This window comes from Typopeltis vanoorti, chromosome 10, assembly GCF_054136105.1.
Source record: "Typopeltis vanoorti isolate ZY-2024b chromosome 10, IOZ_Tvanoo_1.0, whole genome shotgun sequence".
In the NCBI taxonomy this organism is placed as follows: Eukaryota; Metazoa; Arthropoda; class Arachnida; order Uropygi; family Thelyphonidae; genus Typopeltis; species Typopeltis vanoorti.
The window spans coordinates 81,229,493-81,252,924 of NC_143558.1; the positions used below are offsets into that span (position 1 = coordinate 81,229,493).

The 23,432-nt window shown below is 37.6% G+C and overlaps 1 protein-coding gene across 4 annotated transcripts in view; it reads left to right on the forward strand.

The window, feature by feature from the left end:
• The first annotated feature begins 209 nt into the window (after nt 1-209).
• LOC150102539 (tetratricopeptide repeat protein 9C-like) overlaps nt 210-23,432 on the forward strand; it is a 159,811-nt gene continuing 136,588 nt past the window's right edge. For 2 of the 4 annotated variants that reach the window (XR_016548941.1, XM_090399351.1), the window contains exon 1: nt 210-337. Coding sequence is in view for 1 of the 4 variants with exons in the window: in XM_090399353.1 (XP_090255479.1) it covers nt 320-337 (18 nt within the window). In the remaining 3 variants the exon portion in view is untranslated. The remainder of the gene's footprint in view (nt 338-23,432) is intronic. The other 2 variants (XM_090399353.1, XM_090399352.1) reach the window with 2 other exon arrangements.

Here is a 23,432-nt window from a genome sequence, read left to right on the forward strand (position 1 = left end):
AATAAAATAAATATCTTATCTCAGATGAATGGAATATCTGCAATTTCTAATCGTAACTTTGAATCTTTATTACGCCCAAAGGTAATAATAAACAAAACTTTTCCACATACTTTACTTTTTTTACTTTTTTATTTTTTAAATAAATTCTGGGAGAATTAAAAGCCGTCGGAATGAATTTCACTAAGTGGTATAATGTAACGAGAGCCTGAACCGGAAGAGCGGCACCAAATAGTACGACGAAAAAACCTTTTTTTTTTTTTTTTTGTGTAAAAATCAGAGTTGATTCTACATCTCGCCTTCCGCTCATGTTTATTACTTGATGGGACACAGAGTATGCGTATGTTTCATATACACTGAATATTTTGTATTTATGTTTAGTTGAAACGTGTTTTGGAGATATATATATATATATATATTTTTTTTTTTAGACGTGTTGGGTATACACACATGCGTGACTACATTTGTTAAGGTTTCTGTAGCCTAGATTAATCGAATTTTGAGAAGAGCATGAGAGAAAAACATAGGATAGTATTTAGAAGTGAAATACATGTGGTTCAGACGTTTTTCATTCACTTACCACGCTTGATGATGAATTTCTTTCACTTGTGAAAGTGAGAGAACTATATCAATCAGCGTGGTAAGTGAATGAAAAACTTATGTAAGAAATGAATTAATTGGCATCTAAACAGAAGGAGAGATCAGATAGCATAAGCAAGATTTTTATATACTTTAATGCAACTCTCCCACATCATGGTTTCTCAAATACTTCATTTATTGGTCTTTTGAAAGGAATAGAATTTCAGAACAGTTGAATTTGATTACTGGAGAAGAGCTAAACTGATGCGATTGTTAGGCTCACTATTAAGAATATGCAGCATTATTACTTCATTATTTAATATTATGATTGTAATCTTATAGCTAAGGAAGAACATGCAAGCCTAATTGTCTGTATATGCAGGCCTTAGGTATTAACATTAAGTGGCAACATGAATATTTTGCAAATTGACTTCTAAGATTGGTTTCTAGTAACACTATTTTTGTTTTTCAAGTAATGTAACAGTTGAAAAACAAAAGGGATTGCAGAACAAATAGCACAGTGTACTGACAGATGTTGGAGAGAGAGAAGGAACCTATTACTGTGGTATTCATGAGCATATAGCAACTTTATGAAAATTGCTTCAGTGCATATTTATACTGATAAATGTGATTTTGGAAGTGGAACTGGATTCAATGGGATTGTAATATACTTATTACAATCCCATTAAACAGGAACATACAGATTATGGCCATTAAAATACTACATATCCTAAGTATTTTGTTAAAGAAATAATCCTCCCTTATAAAAAGTTGCAAACCTATATTGTTATTCTTATGTGACGTCCAAGGACTCATCATGGTAGACATACTACTCCACTTCAACTCACTGTCTCCCTTAATCCTTCAAGCTACTTAGCATACCACCATCAATGCACAGTGCCATCTACTGCCCACCACTGGTGTGTGTGTGTGTGTGTGTGTGTGTTGTCTGTAAATTGTGTCTGTTCTCATGGCTGATTTGCTTCTATGCAGGATGAAAAACCTGAGTTTCCAGGAGAAAAAACTCTGCTATCTCTGTTTAAGAAAGTTAATTCACCATCGACTGAGAAAGCCCATATAAAGTTTCCTCTCATCACAACAACAAGAATAGAACTTGATTCTTTTCAATTTGAAGGGTACAGTGTACTGTTTTTCATCCAGTTGCACTATGGAAGCACTTAGTGCTCACCTATAGTACTGAAATAAAGAAATAAGCAATATGTTTATTATTTATTGTGACACTTGTGGCAAAACATATAAGATAAAAAATTAAAATGGAATGAAAGAGATTCCCAAGCATATTGTAGATGTTGAGAAGTGGGAGCTGTTCAGAACTGCTGTCACTGCCTCTGCACTCTCATGCTGTGGCAAAAAGCGGCTCTGCATGGTAACGGGCAGTGAGAAAAGGACACCTTGATGGAACCAAGAGGTACAAAAAGCTGTCCGGGCAAAAAAGGAGGCCTTCCTAACATGGCTTCGGGTCAGGTCACCTGAGATGCCTTTCCAGTACACTGAGACATGAAAAGCTGCTGCTGAGGCAGTAAAGACAGCAAAGCAGAAGACTTGGGAATCCTTTGGAGAAAGATTAGACTCATCCTATGCAAATGTAGACAAGGTATTCTAGCAGACCATCCGCCTCCTTCAAGGGAGGAAATCGTGCACAGCGAGGGCAATTAAGTCCTCTGATGGTGCACTTTTAACAACCGAGAAGACTATCCTTCTTAACCCAGTTGTGGATATCCAAGACGTGCAGATCGGGGCGATGACTAGTCTTACAGAAGAAGAGGTCCATTTAGCAATAAAATTGCTAAAATTGTGCAATGCTGCTGGTGATGATGATGAAATTTGACCCGAAATGCTAAAAGCCTCAAATCGAGACGGGGGTTCTCTGGCTGATTCGAGAGTGTCAGCTGCTTGGATATCTGGGCGAGCACCGAAGCAATGGCAGACAGGCATAATAATACCAGTCTTCAAGAAGGGAGACCAGAGAGATTGCAGCAACTATTGTGGTATCCCTCTGCTCAGCCTGCCTGGGAAAGTATATACTAGGTGCTTGGAAAGAAGGTGCAGGAGCATAGTTGAGTCAAAGTTCCTGGCTTTTGTGCTGGTAGAAGCACAACTGACCCAATCTTCAATTTAAGGCAAGTCTTTAAGAAATCTTGGGAATATGCCAAGAATGTCTACACATGTTTTGTGGACTTGGAGAAGGCATATGACCGAGTTCCTCGGGATAAGCTTTGGCAAGTGGTACAGGAGTATGGAGTGGATAGCCAACTATTAGCTGCCATCATAAGTTTAGTTTAATCCTTTATCCAAGTGTGAGCAAACAAAGTTTGCATCTGAAAGTATCTTCAGGACAGGGGTAAGGTAGTGCAACACCAGGCAACTCGTTGCAAAGATAGAGGAAGCTCTCATCACTCCTGTCTCGGTATCTCCTATAATGCAAAGCACATCTCCTTGCAGATATGTGTAATGCTATGCATTAAGGCAAGGGCCACTACCCATACCAGTTTCGACCTTTATTGAGGTCTCGTCAGTGGGAGCCAGGCCCAGTAGTGGAGATACAAAGGCAGAAGCAATGAGAGGTCATCCTAACCTATAGGAGTTGCCAAAGGGTGTGCAACCTTATTATTAAATTATTCCGGATTCAGAGAAAGATGTTGAGAGTTTATTTTTCACTTGGTTAGACTATAATAAGTTTAGTTTAATCCTTTATCCAAGTGTGAGCAAACAAGGTTTGCGCCTGAAAGTATCTTCAGGACTGGGGTAAGGTAGTGCAACACCAGGCAACTCGTTGCAAAGGTGGAGGGTCATTTCATTGTGTAATGCTATGCCTTAATGCATAGCATTAAGGCATAGCATTACACAATGAAATGAGGTTCCTTCGAGGGGTTGTGGGACTGACAAGACTTGACAGAGTCAGAAGCTCTGCAATTCGGGAAACCATCAATACTGAACCGTTGCTTCTCCGTGTTGAGAGATCATAGTTACGTTGGTATGGGCACCTGGTCAGAATGCTACAAGAGAGGCTCCCCAAGCAGGCCCTCTTTGCCAAGCCAATGGAAGGCCAAGTACTCGCTGGATAGATTATATCCAAAACCTTGGGTGGACACGTTTGGGAGTCCCACCAGAATACCTGAGCTTGGTGGCAGAGGATTGTGACCATTGGAAGTTCCTCTTGCAGCTGCTTCCCTCACAACCCAGTTAGGAAAGGTGGGCCTTGAATGAATGAATGAATGAATGAATAAATGAAAATTATTTAAAAAAATGACTGTTTTAAATGGTTTCTTAATCAGTGGATGAAAGTTTTATTTTCAACTTTCAGAGTTTGTGATGCACTTACAGCAACTGGTTTACATTGATTTTTCTGTCTCTGGCACATCAGCAAATGGCACAGTTCTTAAGATTAAGTTTCAAGTTCTTTATATGTGTCCTTTCCTTTTTTCAGCTGCATTGATCCTGTAGATATGAATTCTGGAGCATTTGCTATTACCAGAAAATTGTTCCAGAGAACTAAATAATCCTAACCATGTACCAGACATTCTGGATTTATAGGTATTATTTCTGGGAAAATTCCCATGTTACTCTAACTAAATATTATTTTTGTGGCTATTTAGCCTATTTTTGTTTAGGAGTGCCCCTTTTATAATGTCATTGGCTTTTTACTCAAATTTTAGGACATTACTGATGTTTTATATAAACAGATATATGAAGAATATATAGGAGGAAAAATTCGAACATACCTTGTAGGATGTTGCTAGCTGTGTTCTTATTCAGCGGCATCCCAGCCTGTGGCAATATACATTCATCTGCTGTTAAAGGAAAGAAGTATGATTGAAAGGAAAGGGAGTTTGGAAAAAATGCGGGTAGAGAGACGTGGGAGAATTATTGGTGAAGCAAGGGGTATGTGAACTTTTTGAAAAATCCAAGTTTTTTTATTATTATAGGAGAGTAGAGAATACTTTGGGAGGGGAGTGAAAATAGAAATTTTTTGGGGAAGGGTAAGGATATGATGGGATAAGATCAGGGGTGGGAGTAACAGGGTGTGAGCTGTTTTAACAGTGCATTGCCTTCGCAGCTCAAATTGGGGGAAGCCAATGACATAAAAGAGGCACTCCTAAACAAAAATAGGCTAAACAGCCATAAAAAATAATATTTATTTAGAGGAGTAACATGGTAATTTTCCCAGAAATAATACCTATAAATCAAGCAAGTCTGGTACATGATTAGGATTATTTAGTTTTCTGCAAGACCCAACTCTTGTTGGATCATTTATTATACCTTAACAGAATTTTCAATGAGAACATATTTTTAGATACTTGGGAAAAAAATGCAATTATTATTGGCTTTCCTAAGCCAGGAATGGATCCAAAACCCTCAATAAACTGTTGACCAATTGCTTTGACCAGCTGCTCATGCAAGATTCTGGAAAAATGGTTAACTCATTTTTTATGGTTTCTGGAGAGAAACAACCTTTTTCCATGACATAATCTGACTTCACAAACATTCTCTTCTGATTTAGTCCAATTAAAAACAACCATTAGAGATGCATTTCCTAAAATGCACACTTAATATTATTTTTCGTTGATATGGAAAAGCATATGACATTGCTTGGAGATTTGGAATATTGAAAGATCTACACAACTCAGGTGTCAGAGGGAATCTCCATTTTATCAAGAACTGAATCTTCTTAGTTACAAGTGAGAATGACTCTATACCCCAGAGGAAGTAATCTTGAAAGTTCAGTTTTGTCATGCTTTTATACAAAGAAGGTTAATTTGGTGACTGAACAACTTTTCTCCCAGTTGTAACTAATGCCCTTTGCCATCTTTTCTCATGCATGTAATATGAGGGTCATTGAAAGATAGCTGTAGCAAGCCATTGACTATCATTCAAATGGACACGCGTAAATGTGTTCAGATTTTCCCAGCAGAACAATTTGTGGATTTTTGCTGCAGATGTAGTTTTCATGGGTCATCCCAAGTCTGTATTCTGCCAGTAGAATACACTTTGACTATACCCTATTCACCAACACACCATCAGAATTGCAGTAGGAGCGTTTTGAACTTAAATGATCTATGGTCTCTGCAATCAGACAAATGAATTACCCTTATCGCTTCTGAACAGCCATCTTTGTTACATCCTATCAAAATAAAATCCCTGCCAGGCTATTCCACATGGCCACTTTTTTTTTTTTTCCCTCATGGTGAAAGAATCAGTCTTCAACGCTCATCAGTCTTCCATTTAAGCAGGGAATTATGCCACCTGAGGGGTATGCTGAGTTCTGCGCCATGGTATCAGTTATCAAATGGGAAAAATATCAAGTGTGGGAAGTGTTTAAAAAATACTTGAACAATGCAATATCAGAATGTGTCTCTGCAGTTTGAAGAATAAATAAAGTAGGAGTGAAATGGATGTGTAATCTAATTAAGTAAGAGATTTGTAAGAAAAAGATGATGTGGAAGGAATATCATGTTCATAAGGATGATGTCAGTTATGATAATTATAAGCAGCAGGCCAGAAGAGTCACAAGTGTTGTACAGAAAGCTCAGTCTGAGTATGAAAAGAAACTGGCTCTGCAATTTAAAGATAACCCAAAAGAATTTTATCATTATGCTGCAAGTAAAAGAAAGAATGAATTTGCAAAAATAACTACTGAATGCAGATGGTATGCGGGTGACGGATACAGAAGTGATTATTCAACTAATGAGCAGTTATTTTGTTAAAAACTATCAGCCTGTATGCACAACATTGAACTCACTGCTACCTCTTCACTGTATGAGGAAACTCATGGATGATGAATAAGTACTAGAGCTGTTGCACAAACTGAATAAGAATTCTGCAGAACTGATGGGATATCAGCACAGATGCTAAAAGGAATAGCCAGTTCAGCTGAACTGGCTATTCCTTTGACCAGGCTATATAATTTGAGTCTCAGAACAGGGAAGATTCCACAGGAATGGAAAGAATGTATGGTAATCTCATTGCACAAGGTTGGTGCAAAGACCGATGTATCTAATCAGTATCTCAGAAGTGGTGGCAAAGATTTTGGAAAAGTTGGTTAGGGCTCGCATTCAGAAAAGTGTTGACAGAGAATCTCCATTTTGCAATGAACACCATGGGTTTACTAAGGGAAGGCATGTTTTATGTTGTACCATCATTTTGTATTTTGGTTTAAGCCAATAAGAGTATAATTTGGTCAGCTAAATCCCAACTCAACATCACCAGAGTTAAAGATCGGTACTATCAACATAAGAAGCCTGAATGGCAAAGAAATGGAGCCAAGTTGAGGAATTAGAAAAGCACCAGATCGACATAATAGGGATGACTAGCTACTCACTTAGGAAAACTCAAAAAAAGGTTGAAACCGGTCTGGGTAGTGACCTCACCCATAATGTATTGCAGTATACATCTTTTAGTTTGGTGGCGGTGAATTTGAGCTGTGTAGAAGAAAGTGATTTTTAATTGGTGAATAGTCCATTTTTTTTTCCCGTTTTTCTACATTTTTGAGTGCTAAATTGTTTCTCTGAATACGAGTGTACTTCAGTTCTTTTTCATTGTTTTTTGGAAGTTAGTTGCTGTCGCCATATAATATATTTTGGTTACCTTCAGAATCGAATGCATAACAGTGGAAGACAAAACGAAGCTAAGTTTTCATTACTGTATTTAGTTATATTTCATTTTATTTAGTGTATTTAAATGTTTTGTGTTGCTTGTAATTGTTTGTACTTTTTTTTCTATTTATTTAACGGAATTTATTAATTGAATAATTAACGATTACGCTACTCGGCAGTAAGGAATGATGACAGATTCAGCAGCAGTCGCAAGTGGCGTATCGCCAAGTCCTCCGCCATTTATTAGCAATATCATAAGGGACTTTGTGACATGCAGTACTTGCAGCATGTATGCATCTCGGGAATTAGATATGTGGCTTGTGAAAGAGAGCGGAGAGCGTATATGCTCAAAATGCAGGCAGTTGGAGGAAATAAGTACATTAGAAATATCGATATCCGACTTTGTTGCTCCAGGAACGGGGAATGAATGTAGGAAGACAAGTAGTGTGATAGGAGAGAATGAAAAAAAGATATATATGAATGAGAAAATAATAGTTGATAGTGTGGAAGGTGTGAGTGACTGTGAAAGTTTAGGAGATGGTTTTGTTTGGGAGAGTGAATTTAGATTAAGAGCGACTGACCTGCAGAGGGAGATCGATGAGTTGAAAGAGGAGGTGGAATGTCTTGTGAATGAGAGCAGAAGTATGAAAAATAAGATTAGGAGAATGGAAGAGATAAATGCAAAGAGAATCAGAGTAGGAGAGAGAGAGAATTTAGGGAGTATGAGTGAGAGGTATGGGGGTGCTAGCAGACGAGAGGATGGAAACAGTAGGAGAGACGGAATGAAAGAGAGAGAGATATGGAAGTGCTCGAAGAGGAGAGAATGGAAACGGTAGGAGAGATGGAATGAGAGAGAGGTATGGGAATGCTAGAAGACGAGAAGATGGAAACAGTAGGAGAGACAGAATGAGAGAGGGATATGGAAGTGCTAGTAGTGGAGAAAATGGAAACAGTAGGAGAGAGGGAATGAGAGAGATGTATGGGAGTGCTAGAAGAGGAGAGAATGGAAACAGTAGGAGGGAGAGGTATGGGAATGCTAGAAGAGAGAATAGCAGTAGAGGAGAGGGAATGAGAGAGGGGTATGGGAATGCTAGAAGAGGAGAGAATAGGAACGGTAGAGGAGATGGAATGGTAAGAGGTATAATGTATGGCGACTCAATGATCCGTGGTGTTCAAGATAGGATGCGTGATGAGTGTTTGCCAGGAGGAACAATAGAAAGGGTGGCTATGGCAATTAAGAGAGGTGAAAGGGTGGATGAGATGATTGTGATGGTAGGAACGAATGACTTGAGTGGTAATGTAAGTCGGGCAGCGAGAGATATGAGGTTTTTGCTTGAGACTATACAGAAGAAGACAGAGAGAGGAAAAATAATGTGTGTGTTGCCTAGGTATGATAATGATGAGCTGAGCAGAAGAGCGGTGATATTGAATGGCATAATAGCAAGAATGTGTGACAAGAGAGGACTGGTATATGTGGATGCTTGGAGTGCGTTTGAGGAAAGAGAGGAATTGTATGCGAGAGACTATTTACATTTGAATGAGGAAGGACGTAGGCATCTGAAGAGATTGCTGTTCTGAACGAGTCGGTGTGTCCCAGGGAGGATGATAGCAGGGGTGGCCTCTTGTGGGAATGGATACTTGGGAGAAGGGAGACGATGTCAGGTAACACTGAGCCCAGTGGAGTCTAGAAGGAATAATGCTGGGTATAGAAACAATGGCATTTATATGCTTTATACTAATGCCAGGAGTATCCGGAATAAGGGAGAGCAATTGGTGGTGCAGATAGCATCAGATTGGCCAAAAATTATTGGGATCACTGAGACGTGGTTGACAGAAGGGGATATAATAACAGGAATAGAAGTCGCTGGGCATAGCATTTTTCATCAGGATAGGAGGGGAAAGCGTGGTGGTGGTGGGGTACTGCTTATGATAAGTGATGACCTATGTCCTCTAAGAGTGGAGGCTTTGGAAGGAAGTGAGACAAATGATTTTGAGAGCATATGGTGTGAGGTAGAGGTAGGCAAGACAGGATATTTAGTGGGATGTTGCTACAGACCCGGGAGCACGGAGGATGGGGACCAGGAGATGTTTAGACAGCTAAGTTTGGCAAGTGCAAGAAGAATGATTGTTATGGGAGATTTTAACTACAGTAGTATAAATTGGGGAGAGGAAGATGCACGTAGCAATAGTGGAATGGAATTTCTAGAATTCTTGAGGGACAAATGTCTTAGGCAACATGTAACAGAGGGAACAAGAGGTTCAAGAGTTTTAGATTTGGTTATAGCATCAGAAGAGTTGATAATAACTGAGATGACATCTCTCCCACCAGTTGGAGAGAGTGACCATATGGTTTTGACTTGGAAAATGAATAGACATGCAGGAGTATCAAAGAGACGGGAACTTATGTGGAATTATAATGCAGGTGATTATAATAGTCTAAGACGTCAACTTCAGGAAGTTTCATGGAAGGAGGAATTGGAAGGCCGGGATATTGTTAGTGCGTGGGAAATTGTGAAAGAATATTTGTTAGCAGCAATGGTAAGTTGCATACCACGAGTGAAGAAGAGGACATAATTTGGAGTAAAATGGATGACAAACAATATTAAACAGGAATTGCATGTGAAAAAGAGGCTATGGAAGAGATATAAGGAGACAGGTGAAGAGAGGATGCGTGAAGAATATAAGACACAGGCCAGAAGAGTGACTAGTGTGGTAAGGAAAGCGAAACTGGAATATGAGAGGAGATTGGCTCTAAGATCCAAAGAAAATCCTAGGGAATTTTTTAGCTATGTGACCAGTAGGAGGAGAAATGACTGTGGAAGAATGATATTGTGGGATAAAAATGGGAATAGAGTGACTGATGCAGAGGACATAGTGGAATTGTTCAATGACCACTTCATTGGAGTATTTCATCCTGGATAAGTTAGTTTTAATGCTAGAGGGATAGGGCAGGTTCAAGGTTTAGAGGTACAGGAGGAGAGTGTGTTTCAGATACTGAGAACTCTGGACGTCAATAAAGCTTTGGGACTGGATGGTATTTCACCATGAGTTTTGAGAGAATGTGCTAGGGAACTGACAGTGCCTTTAACCTGGCTTTTCAATGAAAGTCTGGCTTCGGCAAAGGTGCTCAGGGAATGGAAGGAAGGTAGGATAGTACCATTGCATAAGGGTGGTAACAGACTGGAAGTGTCTAATTATAGACCAATCTGTGTGTCATCAGTAGTTGTTAAGATCTTGGAGAAAGTAGTGAGGGACCGTATACATCACTGGGCAGATGAGGGTAATATTATCTGTGAGAGTCAACATGGATTTGTGAAAGGGCGCTCTTGTTTTAGCAATATGCTAGCCTTTTATAATAAAGTTACAAGAACATTAGATGAGGGAAAGGCATATACTGCAATTTTCTTAGACTTAGCAAAGGCATTTGACAGAGTGCCACATGATAAGCTGATATTTAAGTTGCAACACACGGGTCTGGATGTCAGATTGGTCAACTGGATTCAGGATTGGCTGTCTGATAGGTATCAGAGAGTTGTGTATGGTGGAGCAGTTTCAAGGAGACAGAAGATTACAAGTGGGATCCCACATGGCTCAGTACTAGGACCTATATTGTTTAACCTTTATATCAATGACATTGCCAGTGGATTGCAAGGGGATATTCAGTTGTTTGCGGATGATGCGAAGCTGGGAAAGATTATTAGTAATAGTGCAGATGTAGTAGCCCTGCAAGAGGATTTGAATAAGCTAGATAGATGGGCAAATGAATGGGGGCGTCAGTTTAATGCAGCAAAATGTAAGGTCTTAAGGTTTGGGAAACATCGATGGGATGCTGCATACTCTATGGGAGGAGTTATACTGGAGGAAGTTGGGGAGACAAGAGATCTGGGGTTGATGATTGATAGAAACCTGAAGTTTAGGGGACATATTGCAAAGATGGTGAAGGTAACACAGAGGATTGCTGCAATTATGAGTAGGACACCGACCTACAGAGATAAGAGGGTTATCATTCCGTTGTATAAGTCTCTGATCAGACCACACTTGGATTATTGTTCTCAGATTTGGTCCCCAGGATTTGAAGGGGATAAATTATCTGTGGAAAAGATACAAAGACGGATGACAAAGATGGTCTCAGGACTGTACAAGGATAGTTATGAGAATCGGCTGAGGGAATATGGACTGCAGAGTTTGGCGGATAGAAGGAGGAGAGGTGATATGATTGATACTTTTAAACTGTTGAGAGGTGGTTACAGGGTTGATACTGGGGAGTTCTTTCACTTGGTTGAACAGCGGGAAGGAGTGATGACAAGAGGCCATCCCTGGAAGTTACGAAAGGAAACTGTGAGCAAGAGGGTGAGGAGTGGTTTCTTTGAATGGAGGGTGGTTGAGCCATGGAATGCATTGCCTGATAGAGTGGTGAGGGCGAGAACGGTTAATGAGTTTAAGGAGTGGTATGATAGACTTTGTGTTTCTTAGGGGGGAACCTCCCCTCGATGAGTCTTGACAGACTTTATGTTCTTAGGAAGGACCTCCCACAATGAGTCTTTTGACTCCATGGAGGTCTGAATAATAATAAAAAAAGACAGAAACTGGTGAGATCTTTCTGAGCAATAAATACAAAATGTTATATTCAGGCAATGACAACCAAGGAAAAGGAGTACCCATTGTATTCAAAATTCAATACGAGGCTAATCTTGTTGAATGGCAGGCAGTCTCAAGAAGAGTGATGTGGGCAAATATCAGAATGGGGAACTGGACAATGAGACAGATTTGTGCCTATGTTCCCACAGAAGATTCTACTAAGGTAGAAGTGGAGGAATTTTTTGAAGCTTTAGAGAAAGCTGCTGACTCAGTGAAAAAGGAAAAGTTGGTCCTTGTTGGGGATCTAAATACCAGAGTAGGAAATGATTGTGAGACATACAAAAATATTTTGGGAAAATTTGGAGAAAAGAGCAAAGCTAATAATAATGGCAAATACCTATTGGATTTCTGCTCAGGACATGGACTGGTTATTACTAACACCATGTTCCAACATAAAAATGTGCACAAATTCACATGGAGAGAAGAAGCAAGGAATATGAAAAGTCTCATTGATTATGTTATTGTTGATAGTGATGTTTTCTCCCTGGCGCTGGACACCAGAGTGTACATAGGATTTGAAATTGGAAGTGATCACTATTTAATTTTAAGCTGGATAAAATTGAATTTCATATTGAAAAGAATGACATGTAAGAAAGTTTTGAAGCAAATGAAAGTTGAGCAGCTCTTAGATGTTAACTATAGACTAAAATACACAAAAATTATTGAAGAAAAAATGAAAGAGGTTGATAACAGGAACCAAACCTTGGAGATTCAGTGGCAAACTCTGAAGAAAACCCTGATTGATTCAGCCAGAGAGGCATGTGGTGAGGTTGTCTGCAAGGATAAAAAAATCAGAACCCCATGGTGGATACAGGAAGTTAAAGAGGCAGTGAAGGAAAAGAAGTAAGCATATCAAATGTTTCTGGCAAATAAGTCAGCTTGTGCTCTTAGAGAATACAGAGACAAATGTAAGAAAGCTAAACACTGTGTAAAATTAGCAGTTTGTCCAGCATGTGTAAAACATGGCAGGACTTTGGCAAGAACATGGAAAATAAATATCAAGATTGTGGCAAAATATTCTGAAGGTTGTTGAAGAAGCTTAGAAATGGAGGAAAGAGTGCTGTAAAAGGAGTTCGAGATGATAAAGGTGACATGAAAACTGAAGAAAAAGATATCCTTGAAGTATGGAGTAATTACTTCGAGAAATTGCTAAATGAAACAAGCAGTGATAGCACAGTGGCAAAAAACACTCAACAGAAATACAGTCAGGAATACATATCCATGCTTGAAGTAGAAAAAGCCACCCAAGGCTTGAAATGTGGAAAGGCAGCAGGAATAGATGATATTTGACCAGAAATGCTGAAGTATGGTGGTATAAAAGTATTGCAGTGGCTGCACTGCATAGTTCTGAAGGCTTGGACAGAGGGATGAATTCCCAATGATTGGAGTAGAGCTCTCATAGTATTCATATATAGAAAGGGATATAAAGCTGAATGTCAGAATTAAAGAGGTATTTCCCCACTGAGAGTTTCTGGTAAGATATATAGCAAGTATACTTGAGAAACGGTTGAGAAGAATTGTGGCAGATCAAGCTGGATTCGGGCCAAATAGAAGCTGTCAGGATCAGATCTTCACTTTACAACAAATAGTTGAGAAATCATGGGAACATAACAAAGATCTCTATTTAAGTTTTGTAGATCTGGAAAATGCATATCACAAGAGAGCAGCTATTCAGTATGCTACAGTTATATGGTGTCAATTGGGGATTATATCAAGCAATACTTAGTCTTTATTTGAGTTGTAAGCCAGCAATTGGAATTGAAGGAAGTACAGGAAGATGGTTTAATGTTAAATCTGGTGTGAGACAAGGATGTACATTATCCCCCTCTGTTATTAATTATCTATATGGATCACATTATGAAGGAAAGTGGTATTAAACCTGATATCAAAATTGGAGATGTTAATGTCAGCTCTTTGCTTTATGCGGATGATGTTATACTTCTAAATAAATCCGCTACAAGTCTGCAAGATTCTCTGACTAAATTGAATAGCTGTTGTAATAGATATGGTATGAAGGTCAGCAGTAAAAAGTGAAAGACAATGAAATTAGGCAGAATTGTTGCAAATGTCAACTGTGTTGTGAACGGAGAACCTGTGGAACAAGTAAAATATTTCAGCTACTTAGGCACGATTTTTAGTGAAGATGGTAAATTAAATATGGAAATAGACAAAAGAATCAACAAAGCTGGTATGGTAGGAAGTCAACTGAAAAAATTTATATGGAATAAGAGAGAAATTAGTCAAAACATTAAATTAGCTGTATACAAGACAGTGTTCAAACCAATTTTAATTTATGGATCTAAGAGCTGGGTCAGAAGTAAAACACTTGACCAAAGACTAGAGACTGCAGATATGAAAGTACTGAGAAAGATTAGGGGCATGGACAGATGGCATCAGTGGCAATATCATATTAAAAACGAAGATATTAGGAAAGAACTTGACATTGTCAGCATCCAGGAATGCGTTAGCAGAGCTAATCTCAAGTGGTATGGTCACTTAAACAAAATGGGCGAAGAAAGATTAGCCAATCAAGTGTTCTCTGCCAGGTTGGCAGGAAAAACACCCAGAGGAACACCAAGATATAGGTTTATTGACATGGTACATAGATGACAGAAATATAAGATCTGATAATATTGGAGTTTTGATAAGTTAACAGACTGATCTGGATGAAAATTGTAGATAGGAAGTTAGTAATAATGTAAATTTTTCATGTAGTACTATCATATCCTATACACCTCTTGAGGGTACATGGCAGGAATTTGATGATGATGATGAGGTCATGTTTTAGCAACTTGCTTATATTCTATAAGTGTTACCACTGAGTTAGACAAGAGGAATGGATACACCATTTGGTGTATCCATTCCACTTGTATCCAAGACCTCATTTGGACTATTGCATGTTGGTCTGGTTTTCATTTTGATTTTGATTCTGATAATAGTGGGGGGAGAGAGAGAGAGTGCAAAGGAGTTTTAACAATTGATATCAGGATTGTGGAATACTGATTATGAAGACAGATTGAGAATTTGTAGACATTAGTAAACAGGAGAAAGAGGGGTAATATGATTGAGACTTTCAAATTTTTGAAAGGGTCATAGGATTTCAGTTCAAAAAATGAAAAAATGGAATTTTTCATTTTTTGGAGGATGAGAATGAGGGTAAAAGATGTGAAAGCATCCGTGGAAGTTAAGAATGAATGCTGTCAAGAAGGAGGGTAGGGCTAGATCAGGGAAGGCCAACCTTTTACGTTCCATATGCCAATTTTTTCACGTACGAGTTCAGATGCACCATCCAACTCTTGTACCCATAATAACTCCCTGTAAAAATGTTAATATAGACACAATATATTGATTTAATATAAAAACAAGATAAACATTGCTTACCTTAATGAGGCTTTTGATTCTGTTTTGATCTTGCCAAGCTTTTAGTGTCTGGAGTTAACTTAGTTACTAAGAGCAGCAGAGAACTCTTTAAATTTGAATCAGCCAATCGCAACCTCATTTTGTTTTTAATGATTTTCATGGCTGAAAATATTTGTTCACATCTGTACATTGTTTCAAAATAACAGATATAACTGGGCAAGTTTTCTTAATTCTGAAAAATGCTTACAGGGTGATGATCTTCAGAAATTAACCATGTCTGTAGCACTTGGGACTGAGGAAAGCTCATCAAATTTCATGTTCATTAATGTGGTTGTTTTCAAGTCAATAAGTTCCATTTGTATGTTACTAGGCATCTTCATAATTTTTTGGTTGCCAAACTCTGTCTTCGTCTTCTTTTGATTTCTTTCTTTTTCATGCACTAGCTTCAATTTTCCTTTTATTTCAGTCTGATGCTGTGCTTTATAGTATCTATTATGATTATGTCTTTTATTACCATATTTACTCGTATATAACTCGCCCTCACATATATCTCACATCCCTATTTTTACTGTACGTAAAAAAAAAAAAAATTAAAAAGTTTTGCATATACATCGCACACGAAAAAAGTGAAAATCAGCTCACAATTACTGCAGATAGAAGAAAGTTGCCTCCTTACGTAACATTCAAGAGGAAAACAATGCTGAAGGGGAAATTTTCCCAGGAATTCATGTAAAAGTTCAAGAAAACAGGTGGATGGGCACGTCAATAGTTCAAGATTGGATTAGAACAGTTTGGGACAAAAGGCCAAATGGGACAAACTTATTTCGACACCTGACTCTCCTCATGTGGGATATTTTCCGTGGATGCTTAGGACCTGAAATAGTAAAACTACTTTTGGATGAGACCGATGTGGCCATTATTCCTAATGGTCTTACACCTTGTCTACAGCCCTTGGATGTATCGGTCAACAAACCATTCAAGAACTACATACAAAAAGTTTACACGGAATGGATGGCAGCCAGCAGCTATGACCTGACTCCGGCAAGGAAGATCAAGAGACCATCATTAGAACTGTTAGTTTCAGTAAGGAAATATCGTGAGTAGACATATTACTAATTATTATAATAACAGAATTAACTCGTAAATTATTCTTTATTCGTAGAATTTTCACCTGAGTATCACAGGCATCATCAGTACAGGTACAAGGCTAATTAAACAATAACTGTTATATTCACAAAGCACCACCTAAGTAGCTAAGGTTAAATTTAATTATTATTATTTTTTAAATTTAATTATTTAGTTATTTAATTATTAAATAATTATTTAATATTATTTAATATTTGAATGTGATGTTGGCTGTTCCATGGATGTCTGTTTAGGGCGAGTTACATCCACATATGTCCTAGACTGTTGTTTCTGAGTTGTTCTTTTAGAGGCCTCTGACCCTTTATGTTGATCTTTAGGAGGCTGTGAAGTAGTCTCTGACGTAGGTGTGCTAAGAGAGGAAGAGTATATTCCTTCTTCTGGTTTTCTATTTCTTGGATTTTGTGCGCATCCTCTGTAGTGGCAGTGTGAGGACCGCCACAGTTGGCACATATATTATTATAATTATTCAATTATAATAATTAATTTTTTTAATAATTAAATATATATACATTTGTATACAATTATATGTTAGGAAAGATTTGCCGCTTTATAAAGTACTATTTCCTACAAGGGGGGGGGGGAAGACATGGACCATCAGATTTGTTTAGGTTAGGGGAGTGAAATAATGTTTCACATGTTTCTTTGTATAGCCGTTCCATTATTAACCGACTTTTGTGAATGACTTTTGTCTTGTTCCATTTAACTCTGTTTGGTGTTGATGGCATGTTCTGCCATTCCAGACTGTTTTGGTTCAAGGTACTGGATATATGACTGGTGTTCTTCTAACTGGAACTGAACAGATCTTCCTGTTTGTCCGAAATATGATAACCCACACGAGCAGGGAATCTGGTAGACACCTGGATAGTTGAGATGTGGGAGCTTGTCCTTTGGAGACATTAGGAATGTGAAGATTTTTCTGATGGGTCGAAAAGCCACATAGATATTTAGTGGTTTTAGCACCTTAGCTATGCGTTCACTAACCCCTTGTACATAGGGGATAGGTATACACGTAGTTCTTCTGTACTGGAAGAGGATGCTGGAGCACGACTACTTAAAGCTCTTTTTATGAAGGACTTCTTATAGCCATTGGATATGAAGGAGGAATTAATATACTGTAATTCTTTTTGTAAAAGTTCTTCTGAAGAACAAAAGGAGTGGGCTTTATGAACTAGTGTTTTTATAGTACCTGCCTTTTGACTGGGATGGTGATGTGATTCAGCATGGATGTACTAGCCTGTATGAGTCCCTTTCCTATAGACTGTGAATTGTAGATAACCATCTGATTGGCAAAGAATCAAGAGGTCTAGAAAGGCTTATTTACTTCTATTTCTAGGGTGAACTGGATCCTTGGATGAAGTGCATTAATTTTTGAGAGAAACTGTTGTAGTTCTTCTGAGGTGCCTTTCCATATGGCAAAAATGTCATCCACATATCTGAACCAAATGTTAGGTCTGGGTGTAATGTTGTCAAAGATGTCATTTCGAACAGCATATCTTTGACAATTCCGTTATTGTCAAAGATATGCTGTTCGAAATGCTCCATGAAGTAGTTGGCAATAGCAGGAGATATTGGATTACCCATTGTATTAAATTCTTGGTGTAGTAATTCTATGCTGTCCGTCAACGGAACATTCGTAAATAGCGAAACATCATGTAGACTAATCATAATCTCCGAATTGTCTAGATGCAAATCGGAAATTTTATTTCTGAAGTTCACAGAATTTTTTATATACATAGCAGTTCTTCTAGTTGAAAAAGTGAGTAAATTTGACAGAAATTTTGATATTTTGTAAGTGGGACAACCTATACAGTCTACATCTGGTCTTAATGGAATTCCTGGCTTATGTACTTTTGGAAGACCATATAATCTCGGTGGCCGAAGATTATATGGTCTTCCAAAAGAAAGAATGCCCAAAGGAGGTCTTTAGTGTTTTCTTTTTATCTTCATCCCATATTGATATTTTTTCTATAAGGGCATTAAGCTTTTTTATTTGACTACCGGTAGGATCTGAAGTGAGGGGGCCTATAAGTCGAATAGTCGCGGAGTAACAGTGATATTTTTCTCTCGTATTCTCTTCTGTCTTGGATGACTACAGCCTTCCCGTTGTCAGCTTTTGTAATAATTAGGTTTTTTTTTAGCAATTTCAGTGCTTTTTGTCCAGCATACGATAGGTTCGGCCATGGAGGCTTGGCGTTAAAAAGAATTTTTGCACACTCAAATATTTTTTTTTTTAAATTATAATTGAATAATTAAATAATTATTATTTAATAATTAAATAAATTTAGGAAATTTAATCTTAGCTACTTAGGTGATGCTTTGTGAATATAACAGTTATTGTTTAATTAGCCTTGTAGCTGTACTGATGATGCCTGTGATACTCAGGTGAAAATTCTACGAATAAAGAATAATTTACTTGAGTTAATTCCATTATTATAATAGTTAGTAATTAGAACTGTTGGGCAACTGGATTTTGAGAGCTTGGGACATGATTTTGCCAAAAATAATTCCCAAGAGTTTTTTAAAAGCTGGCATCTCTAATGCCTTGAATGAGAGCAAAGATGTCACTGTTTGGGTAGATGACCTTGACAATGCACTCAAGGAAACTGTGTTGAACTCTGAATGGTCTTGTTACTTCGTTTCAGCAAATCATTCAGATTTCAACAAGCACAACTCAGCAAACTGAATATTTAATATTAGAAAGTACTTGCATTTAGTCAAAATCAAATAATATTGTGTCAAAGGTGTGAAATTATGAGATAATGAAATATAACACTAAGAATGTATCAGTTTATAAAATTGTAAAGAAGTATAGCAGGTTGGAATTATATTGTGTTATTTAGATTTTTTAAAAATGAATTATAAATCCAAATTTAGTATTATACAGTGCAGCTGAAATTAACTTGAATATTCCACTGAACAAAGTGTAAGAGTGGGTCCAAAGGTTTGGTACGTGTTAGTGTAAGTGCCTGAGGCTGTGTAATACTAGGAACAGGTGTGCATAATAACAGTTCTGTGATTCCTACTACAGAAAAGGTGCTGACATCATTGGAGATCAAGACTAGCATAACGCCACACAGAAGTTTCAGGAGGAGATAGGGGGCGTTATGTGATGAATAATATAAGTGATTGCAGGAGGAGGAAGAAGGCTTTTTTTCCCGGGATTTGAGGTCGTGAGGAGGTCCAATCGAGGTAGCGGTTTCCATGCAGAACAGCGGGCGAGGATGCATGGCAGCGGGAAGTTTGAATCGGGCAGTCCATGAAACTATGGACGGAATTCCAGCGTGACGCAGCTAACGCTTTCATTACAAGCAGGTGCTATGTCGTAGATGTTCCTGTAAAGTCCTCAGATTGCAAAGGTAGCCATTGAGCGGATAGAGGATAGCCACTTAGCTGGAATTTAACGCCGCACGTGATCCAAACAAGGAATCGAACCTTGGGCACTTCCACAACAGTATTCACCAGCAGACCCATTCCGTAATCGAGTGATGGCAATGTAAAAGTTTGTTTTATTTTTATGTTTTGGGAGCCTGTTTGTATGAAGAAATTTAGATGCAAGAAGTATGAAATGTCAGGACAATATTAACTAGTGAACTCTTAAGTGATTGTTCCAGTAGGCTATAACCAGATATCGAGATTGTGTAAATGAGTTTAACAGAATTGTAGAGAGAGGAATTATGAGCCATAAATTAATGATAATTTAACTTAGTGTCCCCAGATTTATAGAGGGAATTGTCATGAGTGAATTGTGTTAATGAAGATTAAGTTTAGTAATTTACTAGATATCAAATTTTGCATGCATTGGGCAGCCCTTGAAAGAATCAAGTTTCCTAACTTAGCTTTTATGTGTGATTGTAATCTTAGCAAGAGGGAACTTATATAAGTGTATAATGTATTTTAAAGTTGTAAAATAAACATGTATTTTACCTCAAACTGAGTCTTGCTTGACTACTAAAATTACGAACTTGTCGCGGGAAGGTAAGGTTAAGTTGAGAAGTTTTGCCACGACTGTCTGAAGGAGTTAGCAGGTAGTTATATATTTGGGTTATTGGAATTGTCTCCCTGAATAGTGCATTTTATTATTATAGGGGATAGACTGGCGCAGTCATTAAAAAATATGTGTTTATGCCTACAAAGGAGATAGGACCAAAAATCCAGGCCAGTACTTAGAGCAACTGCATAGTAAGTTTGATAGATACGATTTAAGTGAATTTGCATAAATAACGACACAACAACTGCTCTTGAGATCAGGAGTAGAGATAGTGAATAGGAGATTTGTGGTAAGTCATACCTATCTTCAGTTTTTTTTAAATCATCGATTTAAAAAAAAAAAAAAAACCCGAAGTGATCTAGTGATTCTGAAAAGATAAAAGGACAAGAATAATGAAATTGATTGTTTTAATTTAATTACAAAAGCATTGTCGCTGAAGATTCAAATGTATCGTGTGATGAAGATGAGTGCCCGATCATATAAATAATGTTGATAATTGAAATTTAATTGATATGAGGAATTATAAATTATAATGAATGCTGAGGATTTAATTGTAAATGTCAATTTATTTTTTGCCTGAAAAACTTTAGTTTCCGAAAATCTCCTCGTATATCTTGCATCACGATTTTTTAACTTTAATTTTGGGGGAAAAAAATGTATGTTATATTCGAGTAAAGACTGTATGTGAGAAAGTGTTTTCACAAACAATGTACAGTTTTTTCTGACAGATTTGCTATAAGTAAGAACTCATTTTCTCAGTGCTTACCATCACCTTCTGTTTTTCTTTTGCACTGTGATGGGTAACTGAATGTAAAAACAAGGCTTAATTTTCAAAAAAGTACAAAACTGCAAATGTTCACAAAGGACGAACAAAGCACAACTCTGTAGTGCAAGAGTGTCAGTTGTAAACTGACTGACATAAACCTGTAACATACTGCTGTTGCTAACACTTGGCGTCACGATAAAATAAGTGAATATGAAAAAAAAAATGCACGAAAATAAAATCGCTAAAAATAATTATTAAGTTTTAACTTTTTCTACCAATTGGTTTTTGGTTAATACCTCTTTGCCATAAATAGACTTACTTTGTATTATTATTATTATCGGGACCCAATGCACCTCTTCATTGCATTCTCCATAGGTTGGCCACCCCTGCGCTAGATTTTTTTCTCATAGAGTAGTGCATGATTAGAATGGATTGCCATTGGATGTTGTGTGTGCAAGTAGCATGAATGAATTCAAGAACAGGTATGACAGCTCTTGCGAATAGTATGGCCTCCCTCAATAAGTTTCTGACTCCCTGGAGGTGTCTCTTGATAATAATAATAATCCTTTGGTTTATGAACAAAAGCACTCTTAGAAGATCTACATGTTAGAGTAGCAGTATTACATAGATATGCCATCAGATATGCTAATGCCATGAAATTCGTATATACCACCGTTCACTTTTATTGTTCTACAGGCTACCCAAACATTCCACCCTTCCTGTTGTCCACTAACAACTTCTTCAAAATGAATCAAAATTGGAGGCTTTAGTGAGATAGTTTTCTGTCTTCTCAGAAGACAGCAGAAGATTTCACTAGAATCTCTGATTCCCAGATATTATGCTTAAGATGGCAGAAGATCCTGTAGATTCCCAGATATTGTGCTGTACAGATAGCTAAATGTCTCTGAAGATCTCAATAGACTCTAACAACATCTGTAGTTTAAGACTGAATGCTACCAAAGGTGCATTTTATACACACACACACACACACACAGATTCACAAAACTCTGCAGGCAATAAGTGTAGAGCAGGGGAGTGTCCAACCCACAGGCCGCGTGCGGCCCTGGACTGTCCCAGAGAAAAATATCCTTCACTTTGCAATCATGCTTTATTCATGTCATCACTTTTTGGTAGTACATACATTTGTGAACAACTATTTTCAAGAATGAAGCATATGAAGAGTAAAGTTAGATCAAAAATTTCTGATGAGAACCTTGAGAGTTTACTACGAATTGCAACCACTTCCATCAAACCAGACATTGATGTATTGGTTTCATGTAAACAAGGCCAAATATCTCACTAGTTTTGTGTTTATTCTGGCCTTTTTTTTTTTTTTTAAATGTTATAATAAAATTTCTTTAGAAATAAAGGAAGTTTTGTGATTTCCTTTCCAAATGTATAATATAGTTAATGCATTTTATGTGTGGCCCAAGACAATTCCTCTTCACTCAATGTGGCCCAGGCAAGCCAAAAGGTTAGACACCCATGGTGTAGAGCTTGAAAAATGTCTAGGACTCACTCATATTCAACATGCCCTCTATCAGTAATGGAAGCTACATTTGTCAGGATGTCACAGACAGATAAGACAAACATTTATTCTGTTGTCAGTCATTATGAAATAGAGAGAACAACAAGCTTCATTGAATCATGCCTGAAGAAATCCAATTGTTGCTGTCTAGTTTATGCTGGGACAGTAATGAGGAAAATTTTCTTGCTTGACTCTGGATAGGCCATAGTCATTTTATACTCCTTCCTAATGCTTGTATGTTAGTTTTGTGGTGTTGTGTGACTGACCATTGCTCACATTTTAATTGAATGCCCTCATTTTGTCCATGAGTGCAGTCACTACTTTAGTCATATTCATTATCTGTCTGAAACCTAAACATTCAGGTAGATTTTATCAGATTCATTAAGTATTTTTTTTTTAAAAACTTTTGCAGAACATCAATATTTATTACTCTGTATAGATCATTTACATATTGCATATATGATTATTATTATTGTAAGGGCACCTCCATTTCAGTGTGGGAGACCCATACTATCCACACAGTATCTATCATATCTCTCCTTTAAACCATTAACAGACAAAGCACTCGCAACTGACTCAGGCAACCCATTCCATTCATTCACCACTCTCCAAGTGAAAAATCTAGTCTTCATGCCCTTGCTAACCACACTCATACTTAACTTCCAGGAATGACCTCTTGTTCTGTCCCCTCTAACCAAGTGCTGAAACATTTCTCCTGTATGAGTCATCCGAAATCCTATTGAGGATTTTAGAAGCTGATGCAGTAACATAAATGTTTCTACCATAGCTTCCCATTTTTGCCTATCAGCCATCTTT